Source organism: Hevea brasiliensis, chromosome 17, assembly GCF_030052815.1.
Source record: "Hevea brasiliensis isolate MT/VB/25A 57/8 chromosome 17, ASM3005281v1, whole genome shotgun sequence".
Lineage (NCBI taxonomy): Eukaryota > Viridiplantae > Streptophyta > Magnoliopsida > Malpighiales > Euphorbiaceae > Hevea > Hevea brasiliensis.
The window spans coordinates 12,903,153-12,918,789 of NC_079509.1; the positions used below are offsets into that span (position 1 = coordinate 12,903,153).

The 15,637-nt window shown below is 31.2% G+C and overlaps 3 protein-coding genes across 3 annotated transcripts; all 3 read left to right on the forward strand.

The window, feature by feature from the left end:
* The first annotated feature begins 6,775 nt into the window (after positions 1-6,775).
* LOC110642488 (nudix hydrolase 1) lies at positions 6,776-7,841 on the forward strand. Its single transcript, XM_021794566.2, has 2 exons — positions 6,776-7,091; positions 7,368-7,841. Exons 1-2 carry the CDS (start codon positions 6,950-6,952, stop codon positions 7,673-7,675), a joined length of 450 nt encoding a protein of 149 aa, XP_021650258.1. The 5' UTR covers positions 6,776-6,949; the 3' UTR covers positions 7,676-7,841.
* Positions 7,842-7,970: 129 nt separating this feature from the next.
* LOC131175487 (uncharacterized) lies at positions 7,971-11,443 on the forward strand. Its single transcript, XM_058139903.1, has 4 exons — positions 7,971-8,096; positions 9,050-9,163; positions 9,275-9,374; positions 10,136-11,443. Exons 1-4 carry the CDS (start codon positions 7,971-7,973, stop codon positions 10,162-10,164), a joined length of 369 nt encoding a protein of 122 aa, XP_057995886.1. The 3' UTR covers positions 10,165-11,443.
* Positions 11,444-13,438: 1,995 nt separating this feature from the next.
* On the forward strand, positions 13,439-15,134 carry LOC110642490 (protein MIZU-KUSSEI 1). Its single transcript, XM_021794567.2, has one exon. The coding sequence runs from the start codon at positions 13,787-13,789 to the stop codon at positions 14,579-14,581; it is 795 nt and encodes a 264-aa protein (XP_021650259.1). The 5' UTR covers positions 13,439-13,786; the 3' UTR covers positions 14,582-15,134.
* Positions 15,135-15,637: the final 503 nt, after the last annotated feature.

Sequence of the window (15,637 nt, forward strand, 5' to 3'; positions counted from 1 at the left end):
ATTATTAATTAATTAGTTAAAAATGTCTGCTTTGTAATTTATTTAAAATTTAAATTATATATTTATCTAAAGAATTAATTACATTATCTACAGAATTAATCATCAAGTTTTGGGGTCAGTTCGATAAAAAGAAAAAGTTTTGGGGCCAGACTCAGAAGTAATTTTCTTTAAATGTACCTTTTAGTTCCAAGTGAGTTGATAATTTTCTATAATCATTGTGCTGTGCTGCTTCATGCATTAAACTATCAAGTTTCATGGGAAATTTTATTTCCCCCTTCTTTACGCACTCCATTGTGTTATTCAGTGCGGTATAAAAATAATATTATTCTTTTTAAAAATTTTCACAAAAATCAAGGAAATGATAAGATAATGTTACTTTTATAAAAAATATTAATAATTAATTAAAATATTTTTATATTTAATTAAAATAAAAAATAATAATAAAAAAAATAAATATATTTAAGATAATACTCAACTCAACTAAACATTTATCTCAAAAATTTGGGGTCGGTTATATTGATTCGTTTTTTCCATTTTAAATGATTTTGGATTAAATCATCAGAGATGTGTAATACTTATAAGTCATGTTGTACTACTTTTTTCTATAACCTAATGTGCTCTATTTGTCTAACTGGAGCCTCCGTATGTCTACACTTCATATGATCAAATCAGCTCAATCTCCCTTCTCTCAACTTATCCTCAATTGGCACTACTCCTACATTTTTTCTAATATTCTCATTACGGACTTTATCTTGTCTAGTATGGCCACTCATCTACCTTAACATTCTTTTTTCTGCAACTCTTATCTTAGACGCATACGACTCCTTCAGTGCCCAACACTCACTACCATATAACATAGCCGGTCGTATGACTGTACGGTAAAATTTTTCTTTCAACTTATTGGGAATCTTGCGATCATATAAAGCTCTCATGGCACGTCTCCACTTCAACCATCCGGCTTTAATCCTATGACTAACATTCTCCTTAAATCTCTCCCATCTATTTGAAGGATTGAGCTGAGATATTTAAAGTGATTACTTTGGGACAGTACCACTCCATCGAAACTAACTTCTTCCCTATCACCAGTTTTGCCTTCACTGAACTTGCAATGCATATATTCTATTTTCGTTCTACTTAACTTAAAGCCCTTTGACTCTATAGTACTTCTCCCAAGCTCTAGTTTTCTATTGACTCCTCCTTGTGTCTCATCTATCAGAACAATATCATCCGCAAACATCATGCACCAAGTAATACTCTCTTTTTGTCAATTCATCTAAAACTAATGTAAAAAGGTAAGGGCTTATAGCTGATCCTTGGTGTAATCCAATTGAGATCGAAGAATCTCTTGTGTACCCTTCCACTGTGCGCACAATAGTAGTTGCTCCTTCATACATATCTTTCAACACTTGTATGTACATAATAAATACCCTCTTTTGTTCTAACACACTCAATAAGACATCTCTTGGAATACTATCATAAGCCTTCTTCAAATCAATAAAAAATAAGTATAGATAGAAGTATCATGACGTAGTCGATACTCTACAACTTTCTCCTACAACTTCATAGTGTGGCTTATGAGTTTAATTTTCGTATAGTTTGAGCAACTTTGTAGGTCTCCCTTATTTTTAAAAATAGGTATTAAAATACGCCTTCTCCATTCATAAGGCATTTTCTTTAAGTTTAGAATCTTATTAAATAATTTAGTTAACCATGTCACTCCCATATCTCCTAAACACTTCCACATTTCAATTGCTATTCTATCAAGTCCACAGGCTTTACCCACTTTCATTCTCTTAATTGCTTCCTTTACTTCTAAAGATCTAATCCTTCTATAATATTTAAGATAATAATAAAAGTAAAATTAAAAATTTAATATTTTCTTTTTAAAAAAGTAAATAAAATAGTACATTTTTTTTAAACATTACTTAAAATGGAATGGAGGGATTAATAATTTTTTAGAAAATAACAAAAATTCGTGAATGTATTTAACGAGGGACATTAAGATTGGTTTTATTCTTCTTTTAAAGTGCCGTGAGCAAATCGGCTATTGATATCACCGCGCTCTTATTTCAGCGATTCAAAGTCTGCTTCAAATGGATTAAGAGGCTCATGTTAGCCATATTTTTCGAGGGGCTAATTTCTGTGCGGATTGGCTTACTAGAATGGCGTTTTCCTTGCCTCCAGGTGTGCAGTCTTGGATTCTCCTCCCGGCATCAGTTTGTGGTTGCTTTATGATCATGTGGGAATTTCTTATCCCAGGGCTTGCTTAGTGTAGCTGTTTGTTCTCTCTTTCTTTATTAAAAAAAAATTGTTGTAAGTGAATATAAGTCTTGAATTTGAGTTTTTTTACTTATATATTTTAAGATTATGTACTCGTAATGTCTGCTTGACATTAAATTTAGAAGTTTAAAATTATTTAAAAAAAAAATTAGATGCCATCGAAAATTTTATTTTATTATTTTATTATTATTATTATTATTATTATTAAAATTTATTAAATTTAATTTTAAATTATTTTTTAATACTTTTTATTAATATATTTAAAAAATTAATTTTCTTAATAATTGTTACAATAATTTTTCTTTGTTATAGGAAATGATAAATTGTTACATATTTCTATAATAACGATACTAACATGAAGATTGTGATATGATAATGAGAGTTGATGTGGTTTAAAGATGGCATTAAATGTAATGTTGACAAAAACACTCACTAGAGGGTGTAAACAAACGGTCGAGAAGCAATTGCAGCACAATCAACCATATCAGCAGAGGATGTTGATCTTGTATGAGTTCATCACCTTTCTTTGCATGGTGTCACGGAGTTCACCACTAGCGCCCACCCAACGCAGTACATACAATCTACGCATCTAGAGTGATTCCCGTTGCTTTCTTAAATGTTATCACGAGTTTTTCTTTTTTCTTTTTTTTTTTAATATATGTATATGTCAAAAATTTTTATTTTATTTAATTATTCAACCCTTCAAATAATTTTATTATAATATAAATAATGTCAACTATTTAAATTTTATTTTTATAATATTTTCAATAAATTTTTATAATATTAACACCTTTAAAAAAATATTTTAAGCTTAATTATATTATATCATGATATTTAATTAATATATAATATTGATTCATTCAAAATATATAACCAACGACTATAATTAGTTATTTTTTAAATTAATTTTATATTTAACATTAACTAAGTGAAAAAGTAGAAATTTTATTTAATGAAATCATTTATTTAATTAGTTAATTTTAAATATATATATATATATATATATATATATATATATATATATATATATATATATATATATATATATATATAATTGAAATCTAATAATATTAAAAAAGTATTAATTTTTTCAAAATTTAATTAATTTCACACAATCATTCTCCTATGTTTACCAATGCATATTATATTACTCTTAATTAATATAATAATAATAATAATAATAATAATAATAATAATAATAATAATAATAATTATTATTATTATTATTATTATTATTATTATTATTATTATTTTATTATTTTATTATTTTAAAGATGATGAAAATGATAATATGGAAATAAAATTATCCAATTATTTTCAAAGAAATTTATTCGCGTTATTTTATTTATATTTTTTAATCTTATAATTAATTTAGAAGGTATACATATTTTTTTTATTAGAATTTTATACATTATTCATAGAATAGAGGTATACATGATGAAAATCACACGAAATTTATACGAGTAAAAAAAAAATTACCATATGATTTTGTGTTTTAACGCTTAAAACATGCCATTTAATTTTTGATAAAATGGTGCATTGAGCTTGTTTTAATTAGTATAAATGGTACAAATTACTATAGAGGTATTAAGTTTTTAACGTAACAATTCAAAATATATTTATCTTTTAATATGGTAAGTCTCATAAATAAATAAAAATTCAATTTACTTTTAATATAAGGAATCCCACCAATGATAATCGAAAATTGAAAATTTTAAGAGCTATTAATCAAACCCTCATCCTACATAATTCATTTTTATTAAAAATAATTAAATTTTACCGATTCAATTATTTAGTTATAACTGAATAATGCACATTCTAATTATTCTCCTAAGAAAATGAAGATAGACAAGAAAACCATTTTTTGTTGAATTGTTATTCAGTAAATTTGAGTTGAATATTTTTTGCATATTTATTTGTATATATATTTACGATATTTTTTTTCACGTATACTGAGATTAAGGTTTGTAAATATAATTACTTTAATTTCTAAATTTTGAGATTTTTAAAGGATGTTGTTTGTGGATTTTTTTTTTAATTGTTTTTATTTTTTATTTTATTAATTATTTTATTTTATAAATTTACATGTCAGCTTTTCATTATCATTTAATTAAAGTTTGTAATATAAATTTAATTGATGAAAATGTCTAGTTCGTGATTTAATTAAAAAAATAAAGGACTAATTAACATTATTTTCTTAAAATTAATCACGCTTGCTCTCATCAGCATGCCTACATATATAAGACAATGATTTTTTTTTGTCTTTTTTTGAGAGTGCATGAGAATTTGATTCGTTATATGCAATTTGTTGTTTTTTACTGATTAATTATATTTAGACATGGCAATTACTAGTTAATATAATATTCAAATATCATGTTGGATCCATGATAATATATATATATATATATATATATATATATATATATATATATATATATCATGTTGGATCCAAAACTAATATATTTAACATATGAAGAAGACAAGTTTATATTTAATATTTCTGACTGCCAGCATCTAAATGGGTAAATGATAATGAAATTTATGAGATTTAATAAAATTTAAATATTAATTTTTGTAAAATTTTTATATGCGGGTATATATATATTCAATTATTAAAAAATTAATAAATTATAAATTTAAATAGTCTTTATCATGATTTTAGATAATATGATATATACAAATTGATTGAATGTATACACCAAATATAAGTAAGACTTATTTATTTTGTAATTTTTTTTTGTAAGTTTGGTAATAATATAATTTTTAAATTTTATATTAATGATATGGCATTTATATTTTATTTCTACTAAAAATTTGCACTTAAAATTCACCAATTATAAAAGTTAATTTGTTAATAAAAGTAAAATATAATTATCAAATTATTAAAAAAATAAAATTTAAAAATCAAATTGTTGCTAAATTTACATTAAGTTGCATTTGAATTTTAAGATTTAAATTTAAAATTTGAATTTGAAATATTTAATTTAAAATTTGTAAATTTAAATTTTTTTTTATTTTTCTAATAAAAAAAATTTATAAAAATGTGGAATAAATTTGAAATAATAAAGTAAAAAATAATTATTAATTGTTTTTTTGAAATAATTATTTTAAATTTTTAGTTTTTAAATTTGTCATTAATATATGAGATTTGACCAAATTTAAATCCATTTTTATTTATAATAATACAATAATATACTTAGTACAAATCCAGTCAAATTCTTAATCTAAACATAGCATTTAATTAATTTATAAAATTTTATTAAATTTAAAGACTTAATTATAATTTACCCAATCATGATCTAATTATTCATCTCATAAACCCTTCATTAAAAAAATAAATAAAATTAACTGCATTGTTTTTAGTTTTTTATTTTTTTCAAAGATATGATTCATCGAAAGGCCTTAATTGGCCATAGAAGCAATTAAAAAGTTTTTTTTTTTTTTTTTTAAAAAAAAGGTAGAATTGCATTTGATTTCCAATCTCATGAAATGATATGACATCTAAAATTTTATAATATTTCAAATATAAATCTGAATTAAAATCAAATAAAGAAAAAGTGCATTTTGCAAGAGACTCCTAAATTAATAAAGTTGAGAATGGAGATGGTCCCATGAGTTATCAAATATAGGCAGAATATAATATATGATAGCAAAGGTGGGAGAGTCTCAATCAAAACGTTGAGGACCCAAAAGCATTTATAAAATGATAAGAACAGTGAGTGATATTTGGACGGACATAATGCAACATGCAACAAGGGGCAGCCCTAATTTTGTCTTGTTGCATTAAGCACATTTGCACTTTCAGACCCACAGACAGAAGGTTTACAATCCAAATGGGATTTATTTATTTATCATATATTATCCAGCATTGGTTCCACTGGCTTTATGATTCCCTGAGAACTTTTCATTCTCATTCTCATTCCAGGAAACTGGAAATTACGTTTCTCATTTAGATGAAATATGATGCCACTTGCCCCACTATTGGCTTTGGATTTCTGGTCTTTAGGGTGCAAGTAGAGGCGTTTTATATATGTGGACTGCTTAGCTTCCATGAAAGATTTGCCTCCTCTCTGCCTTCCTTGTCGATTATTATGCTTCTATGACCAACACCACAATGAAATAAAGAGTTTGATTTTTCTGTAAGCCCATCTCACCGCGAGCCCACAGTGCTTATTTGAGTTTCCAAAAATATTCCCCCCAGTTTTCACCATCTTTTGGGCCGTCCATTTGCGTAGTGGCCCAGACGATGATCTTTGTTCAGCGTGCCCTGCAGTCCAAGCACAACGAAGAAAATCAGGAGCGAGAGAAAGAATGAGTAAAGCTATAGGGATTACCAATTCCTGTCATGCCACGTAACTACCAAATGAGATGTTCGACTCCTCAACCCTCCCGATGGAAGGGTAGATTCGTCATTCACGTTAATTTTAAATGACGTGGCTTTCTTTCATTGCATACCGACTAAAAAATCTAAGTATATCCGCAACAGCATATTTCATCCGGTCATCCTTGGCGGGGAAATAACTTTGAAAATAAGCGTTAGGCCGTGGTTACGAAACGGAGCGAAAGGACGCCGTTCCGAGTCTGATTAAAAAGGCGGATTCCACTTTTCTCTTCAACTGTTTAGAAAGAGAGAAGCTGAAAGGGTTGCAAAGAGATCATCAGTAGAAAAATGGAGAAAAACGCAGAGACACCTGTGCCTAGGGTAGCTGTGGTAGTCTTCTTGTTGAAGGGCAAATCGGTGCTGTTGGGGCGGCGTCGCTCCTCCATCGGTGACTCTACCTTTGCACTTCCCGGCGGTCACTTAGAGTTTGGTCTCTCTCTCTCTCTCTCTTTCTGTTGTTAGTACAATTTGATATCTTATATTTTAGTGCAGAATTCAATTGAAATTCTAAGGAAAATTTGATATAGTTTGGTTTAAGTGTAATCAATTCAAGTGAATTAAAGATGCGGAATTATAAATGAAGTTTCTGATGTCCTAATTCCATAATCATCCTCTTGGTGATTGCCCTATGTAATACTGTGAAATTACAAAAAATCTAATGTTGCCAAATGAATATAGCCTCTGCCTTTTTTTTTTTTTTTTTCAGGGGAGAGCTTTGAGGAATGCGGGGCAAGAGAGATGAAGGAGGAAACAGGTTTGGATATTTCCAAAATAGAATTTCTAACGGTTACCAACAGCCTCTACCTGGAGGAGCCAAGGCCATCACATTATGTTACCATCTTTCTTCGTGCAATCTTGGCCGACCCCAATCAAGTGCCCCAAAATCTTGAGCCTGAGAAGTGCTATGGTTGGGATTGGTATGATTGGGACAAACTCCCAAAACCTTTGTTGGGGCCTTTGGAAAAAATGGCACAAAGTGGCTTCAATCCTTTCCCCACTGACTATAATATTTGATGACGGGACGGATAGTGTTCTATATTTGCCTCGTCACTAGCTTCAAAGTTAAGACTTTTTGGTATCTGTATCGGATTTAATACATTAACTTGATTACTTCTGCTGAGCCTGAATCTTTTTGTTGAGTTATATGAAAGGGCCTGCAAAGTGCAAAGTTTTCTGTTAATCTCGTCTTGTAATTTCTCCATACTCTGTAGCCTGGTATTTTAGTTTAGACTATGGTAGAAGGAGCTGTCCTCACCTCCTTTCAAATTGAAGCAGTATATGAGCCATTAATATATTTTGCAGAGTTAACATGTTTGCAAATCTGAAAATCCAGTATTCATTCTTCTGTTTTTTAAGGGGGTCAGGGAGTTGTTCTGCCATCAAAGGCCTTAACAAGAGCACAACTCCTCATTGTTCCTGTAGAAGAAAATTTAACGTAAGAACTCTACGAGATTTCCAGAGCAATAGAAATTACATAAAAGGCATACTTTCTTTTATTTATTTGTTTTTGGAGCAAGCAAATTCAATTCTAATCACCAATCTTCGTAGTAGTTTGTACCTGCTGTAAGCAAACAGTGAGATACTTGAAAAGTAGTAGTAGAAGTAAGAGAAGAAGTCCAAAAGAAGTCCTAGTTAATTGAAAAGGCTCTCAAATCCACTGGTATAATGGCATACCCAATTCCTCAAACCATAAACATTTGCATTTATCTTTGTTTGATCTCATGAAGCAGTAGCAAACACAATTCTTTAATTATTATGCCCTTTCTGCTTTCAAATTGATTTCATTGTTTGTGGCATATGCTGCTGCTTAATTATGCTCTTTTTACTACTTGTTTTGAATATTTAGCAGTAACTATGAGAAATGGGATTCCTTTATCTGATGGAACAGTATGATTATACAATTGATTAGTTTGATGATGGCTGGCATTCCTGCAATATAATGCAGAAGTCAATTCAATCTTTAATTTCATTTTTATTTTGGAAATTCTTTTCTTTGCTTGAAAAACCATAGGGTATAGCTAGGCGTGAACATTTTCTACTGTCATTTGCTATGCATTCTACTAATGTACAAATCTTATGTATTGTGCTCTTAGCTGGCGTTAAATGTTGTGGATACTAAATCTTTCATTTGCCATGATTCAAATACACTGGTTCTACATCTAATCCATGTATTTTAAGTTGACTGATCCTATGAACAAGAAGATGCTGATGATTCTACAATGTATGTTAAAAAGGGTGATAATACATTTCCACATATTTTAAACGACTCCATAACTCCAAAAGGAAAGTAGCTTAGTAGCATCAGTTAACAGAGAAATGGCAACCATATCCTTCTCTTGCCTAGGAGCTAAGACTTTCATGCTTACAGCTTCTCTATTCTGTTTGCAGAAAATTGTTTCAATGAAGACATGGAATTCTTTGTTTCCCTTTTCAATAATACAATTGCCACTTGCTTTTGACAGTTGGGACAATGATGGCTATTCCATTCTTTTGCATGCAGAAGTAGGTCATTATCTATCAGTAGCAACATCCTAAGACTGAATCAGCTGTCTTCTTAGCTTTGGTATCATGTTTGCTCTTTTGATCTATATTTGGCACTGTCTGGTATATTAGGTGCTAGCAGAGCTGAGGAAGCACAATGATCAACAACCAACCACTGGTGCATGTGAAATATACAAGCCTTTATCAATTCTGGAATGGAATCGATTCCAAGGTTTTTTTTTTTTTTTGGTGCAACTTCGGAATTCTTTTTTATGATTTGGATCAAGTTATCCACACCGCAAGCAAATGAGGACTGCTTTTAAGTATAAATCCATTTTCTGGATAACGTACGTCTCACTATATTGTTAAAAAAAAAAAATCAGAAACTAATTAAAAAATTATATCTAACAATCTCAGTTAGGTGCCTGTCTACAGTTCTCTATCACTCCTGTTCATTCACCTGCATTGTATAGTTGCCACTACCTTCACTTTCTACCATGAACTGCAATCACCCGAACCATGACCACAACTAGTGTCACTGCACTGCCACTTACATATCCTGTAGGATGCATCATGTGACCACCATTACATAGCAACTACCATGATGCTATTCCACTGTAACACCCCCGCCCGTTACCCTATCCCTGTTTCCTCGCTACTGCCATTCCCCAGAGTTGTTTTCATCCCAAGACTAGTGTGAAAGTTTGAGAGAAGAGAAAAGATTCTCATTGAATGAATGCGCAACTGCTCAATGGATGCAACCATATAGACAACAAGGCTGAATTAACTAAGCTGCTAACAAACTAGAAAACAGAAAAATACATGCGAAAAACACTTCTAAATAATTTTGGCGCTACTACCTTCTTTTCTATTTTGCTAGCTTAAGAGTTGTTATTCATTGAATTTTTTAACCTCCATCTGTGAAATGTATGTGATTAGAAGGTTCTATTACAATTCAATTATCAAAGTTTTTAATTTAGTTTAATGCTCAAGCTTTTGAAAAGGAGGATCTTCCTCAGTGATCAAGATGCCGAAGGGAGAACAGAATGAGATAAATGATGATATCTACAGAATCCCAATCTACTAAAGCAAATGAGTATTGAATATCCTCAAATGAATGCATCAGCCAGAACTTGCAGATCATATGAAAGTCACGGGACATATTGAGATTATTCTGTTTCTATGGATTAATGAATATCTTGGTTATTAAGATAATCATTCCAATATCCAGGTGGTTGTTAGAATAATCACTCCTTTATCATTTTAGTTACAATTTCTTCTCATGTAAATATCTTTTTTGGCCCTTGTTATACTTGTATAAAAGGAGAGCTTTGTAATCTGATGAGATAATAGAAATAATACATTATTATTCATGCCCATTATCTGCGATCTTCTTGTTTTGTTTAGCTAAAGTTAACATGGTATTAGTTAGAGCAGGTTTAGCCTATTTAATTTAAGTGTCCACTGCTGCGTCTAAAAGTTCAATGTTCAATGTTTCAGGGAGAGGATTTTCAAGTTCAAGTTCAAGTTCAAGTGTCAACTTAGGGGAATGTCAAGAGTCCCACATAGGAAAAGAATAAGAAACTCAAAGGGTGGTGGAAGGCCAAACATGGTTAGTTCTAATCTTTTAACAATGATTGAAGTAAGCCCGTCTCACACTCTTGCCTCAGCCACCCACTAGCCTCCACCCGTTGAATTCATGTTTGTGATATGGTCCTCAAATGGGACCTAGTTTTGTTGCTTACAGTGACCAATAATCCACATGTGAAGTTGTTCCTCTGAAGTTGTTTTCAGGGCACTCATACGGGAAATGGTGGACCAGGAACATGGAGTTGATGGTTTAACAGGAAACAGCAGCAGAGTCAGACCAGTCCCACCCTGATTGATTTGCAGCAGAGCTAGTGGCTTTGATTCTTTATTATGCAAGCGAGTGCTCAGCAAGAAACAATATTCCAATGCCATGCAGCTCTGAAGGGTCGCTGTCCGATATTGATGCAGTGTTCCTTGAGCTCACGAAGATTTTGAGTACAAAGAAAAACCTGCCTAGTTTTTCTCATCTCTCTCGTAGATGATTTTTGTGCACGTAATGTCTCTTGGTTGCTTAGCTATGTTGTTCTCTTTAGTTGTTGGTTTTTGACTTCATGTCTGGGCAGCTAAACTGTACTTTTAATTAATGTGTATATTGACCAAGGATGCTTGATCTTCATTAACAAGATAAACCATGATGAAGGGGGTTCTCAGTGTACCTAAACCTGTATTTTATATCTCATTATTTGGTGGCTATAGATCATGGTTAGTTGATCCGTGGCTATTGGTCGGTCCCATGAAAATTTTTCAGAGGCTATAATATATGGTTTCATATCTAGTTCCATGTGAATCCATAGACCAATTCTGCTTCCTGAAAATTCAACCAAAATTGACTTTGTAAGATATTCTGCTGCACATGTTGAGCATATGCAAAGCCTGTGAGACAAATTCTCATGTTGTCTTCCCTCAGGACCTAGGGATCTACAACACACTGAAATTCAACGTCCCTAGAGATGACAATTATGGAAGGCAGTGGCCACTCTAGCTAAAATCTATTATAATAGTGAGAAGTTCATTGGCTAAACGGCTATGGCCATCATGACCGAATCGCTCAATTCTCTTAGGTGTGAACTTTCAATCATCACATGTGAGAGAGTACATGGTGGATTACTGTTCCTTTTACTGTAGTTTGCAATTTCATTATGTAGAGTTTGCCATTATTTATTATTTTATTTTCAAATTTTAATAATTATATTTTAAAAAAATCTGTAATTTTTATTTTCTTCAATTAAGTAGTTTCACCGTCCAAATCTAAAACATTGGCCATTTTCATTATAAAAAAAACTATTTTTTATATTTTTTTCTTCCCCTATTCTTGTCCCTTCTACCTAGGAATGGGAATAAATCAAATTTTTACGGGTACTTGATCTGACCAAATTCTAATAAAATAAGTTTAAAAAGTATATAATTAAATTTAGGATAAATTTAAATTTAAAATTTAATGCTCGTGACAGGTTTGGGGTTGAGTTCGGATTTTATATATTAGGTATCTATTATTCGAATCAGTTTATATAAATATTTAATTAAATATAAAATATATATTTTTTATAATAATATTTATAAATTTTTATATATTTTATTTTATATAAAATAAAATTAAAATATTTTATGAAATTATTAAAATTTAAAATATAAATTATTAATAAAAATAATTTTTTAAATAAATTATTAATTAAATATATATATAATTAAATATATTTAAGTATTTTTTGAATAATAATAATCAGATTTAGATAATTAAAAATAAAATTTAATTAAATTTAAAATAAATTTAAATTTTAAAAATATTAATAAATTTAAATTTAAATAAGATAATTTTCAAGAATTCCTTTTCTGTTGTCATCCTATTTTTTATCATAACCTTTTGCTTATATTCTGTTGCTCCTCCCACATGGCTTTGCCCTCTCTCTTCTTGGCTCTCATTCTCGCCTGTTTATATTTCTTCTTTCACACTTTGCCTGTACTAATACCAAGACTCTTCCAGGAAATGGTAGCAACTATTGCCCTTCTCCATAATCCCTCATGATGTTGACAGTCCATGTGACAATCTCTAGCCTCAATTATTATTATTATTATTACTATTATTATTATTATATAATGATTTTTTTGGTTTTTAAATTATTCTTTGATAATTACAATCATTCTATTTTGACATGTTTGTCTCAAGTGCAAGTGAATTTTGGACTAAATTAAAAAAAAAGTTTGAACTAATAAAATAAAATCTTAAAATAAGTTTATTTAAACATCTGGCAAGAGTTGAAGGGCAAATATAAATTTAGTTCGTATATTAATTATTGATTTGTCAGGAGTAGAGGTCAGCCTAACTAAACACAACTCTGAATTCAGAAGCGTCTTTCCAACCATAAATCACTGCTTGTTCCCATTAGCTGCAGCTATCAGACCTAATCATTCTCCAAAAACCAGAAAGACTTATAATATAAAAGAGGATTAGGATTTTGGAGGCTACAGATACAGAACACTAAGGTGGCTAATGGTGGCTCATGGGTAGATGTGCATTGATGCTTTTGGGGCAGGGCAGCTGTATTGGTGGTAGCTAGGAGGAGCAGAATTGTGTTGGAAATGGTCCTGGTGATGGGTACGGTTGTTGTAGCCTTACCTGCCCTTAACCGTTTCCAATGCAAGTCAGAGCAATCAATCAAGCAAAGCCTCTGTCTCTCTCACGCCCCACTCATCTCCTTATTTCCCCACGTATTTGATTAAGAAATAACGCAAGCCATTGTCTCCTCAGATTCTACTGTGGCTCCATCACCGTTTCAGAATCTCCTCTCATGTCTATTTCCATCTGCTTCTTTTCTCCTTGTTTCTTGTCTTTAAGCTCCACAATTCTTTGTTTCTTGTAGAGTTAGGTGGGGCTGTTAACCTTCCTTCTGTCAGGATTCTCTTTGCTAGGCCCTTTCTCAGTCCCACAAGGCTGACAAAAAGCCTATAGAAGCAAAGAATTAAATCACCTCCCCACATAACCACAACATACAAGGAAACATAACCAAAATCTCTCTATCTTACAAGAATTTTCCGCCTTTAGCCTTTTATTCCCAGATGAAGACAATTATGGCCAAGACCCCTCATGACTCTTCTTTCTCTTTCTCCAGGAGATATTTCAACTGGAGAAAGAAAGTTGTTGAAGATGAAGATGATGACGAAGAAATCTTAACTTTCAACTCCTCCTCACATTTCTCATGCGGGGAGGAGTTGAAAGACGAGAAACTTAGAATCACACTGCCCGCTGAAGGGATGCCTCCTGCAGTGCAAGCACCTAGAAAAAAGCTACCTATTGTCGCTGTTTCTAAGCTCCGATCAGCTCTTACTGTTTTCTACAAGGGTCGACCAACCTATCACTCCGGTTTAGGAACCAAATTGATAGGTACCCTTTTTGGGTATCGTCGAGGTCATGTCCATTTTGCATTTCAAGAGGATGCCAAACTTAATCCAGCTTTCTTGATTGAGCTTGCAACGCCAACTAGTGTATTAGTCCGGGAAATGGCTTCTGGATTAGTGAGAATTGCTTTAGAATGTGAAAAGAAGCCGCAGAAGAAAGCAGGGAAGTTGGTGGAGGAGCCTATATGGAGGACTTTTTGTAATGGCAAGAAATGTGGGTATGCAATGAGGCGTGAGTGTGGTCCAGAAGAGTGGAAGGTTTTGAAGGCTGTGGAGCCAATTTCAATGGGTGCCGGTGTGCTGCCAGGGAATGGAGCAGGGTCCGAAGGGGAACTCATGTACATGAGAGCCAGGTTTGAGAGAGTTGTTGGGTCAAAAGACTCAGAAGCATTTTACATGATGAATCCTGATGGGTCTGGAGGTCCTGAACTCAGTGTTTACTTGCTTAGAGTTTAATTTTATGGCCATTAAGTGGGTAGCATCAGCAATCCATCCATTTCATTGGTGATTTTGTTTAGTGCTTCTGATCTCCTTTTTAGCTGTTTAGCCATGGTTTTAATCAGAAGGAAAGGTCAAGAGGGGTCACTTCACTTCACCGTGTGGCTTTTGTTGTTGTTGTTGTTGTTTTTTTTTTTTTTTTTTTTTTTTTTTTTCATCTTGGAAAGGTTACTGTGGTATTAATGGTAGTTTGTATCATGCCCAGTAATCTCTAGGATATTTGGTGAAGCAGTAATGCTAATCTGGTATGGTAGATGGGTGTGGGGTATATTTATATATTGGGTTTTGACTTTTGATGGCAGAAAGAAATGGTTTTGCCCTTATGAAATTTATGATATTCCATTTTAGACAATGGTTCTTTGCTAAGATGAAATTGCGTTTGTGAACACTTTTGGTCTGCATTTAAGGTCCTAATGGTTCTTGAATGGTTTCTAGTGCAATAAATATGTATACATTTCTCAATATGTAAGCTCTCTTATTTTGAGCAATGAACATTTCGCACATTATATTATTGATTGGATCAAAGTTTAGAGGGTCAAAACTATACATGTACTTATCTTTATATGCTGATATGTTGGTTAATCCATGAAATTGTAGACAGATTTCTGCAAGCCGTTGCTGCCTTTTATTGGTTACAGCTAGGGCAAATAAATTCCATCGGAATTATAAGGACGGACTCGGAGTTATGATTTTAATATGCTTTTTAGAAAACAATATTTTGGATATTATTTATTTTTTTAGTCAAAGCACAAATTAAAAAAAAAAAGCAATGAATAAAAATTTTTGTTTTTAATTAAAAAAATTTATTGCTAATCCAATTTAATAATAAATTTTTTTCATTATATTTTGTTCTGCTGCTAATTACATCAGTAATGAATTTTTTTATCTGTTGTTAATTAGCATAAAAAAAAAAAAATCATTTCAGTCGCTAAATAGAAATAGAAAATATTCCATTGTTGATTCACAATGGAATTAAATATTCTACTATTATTTAAGGTGTGTTTGATAAAAAAA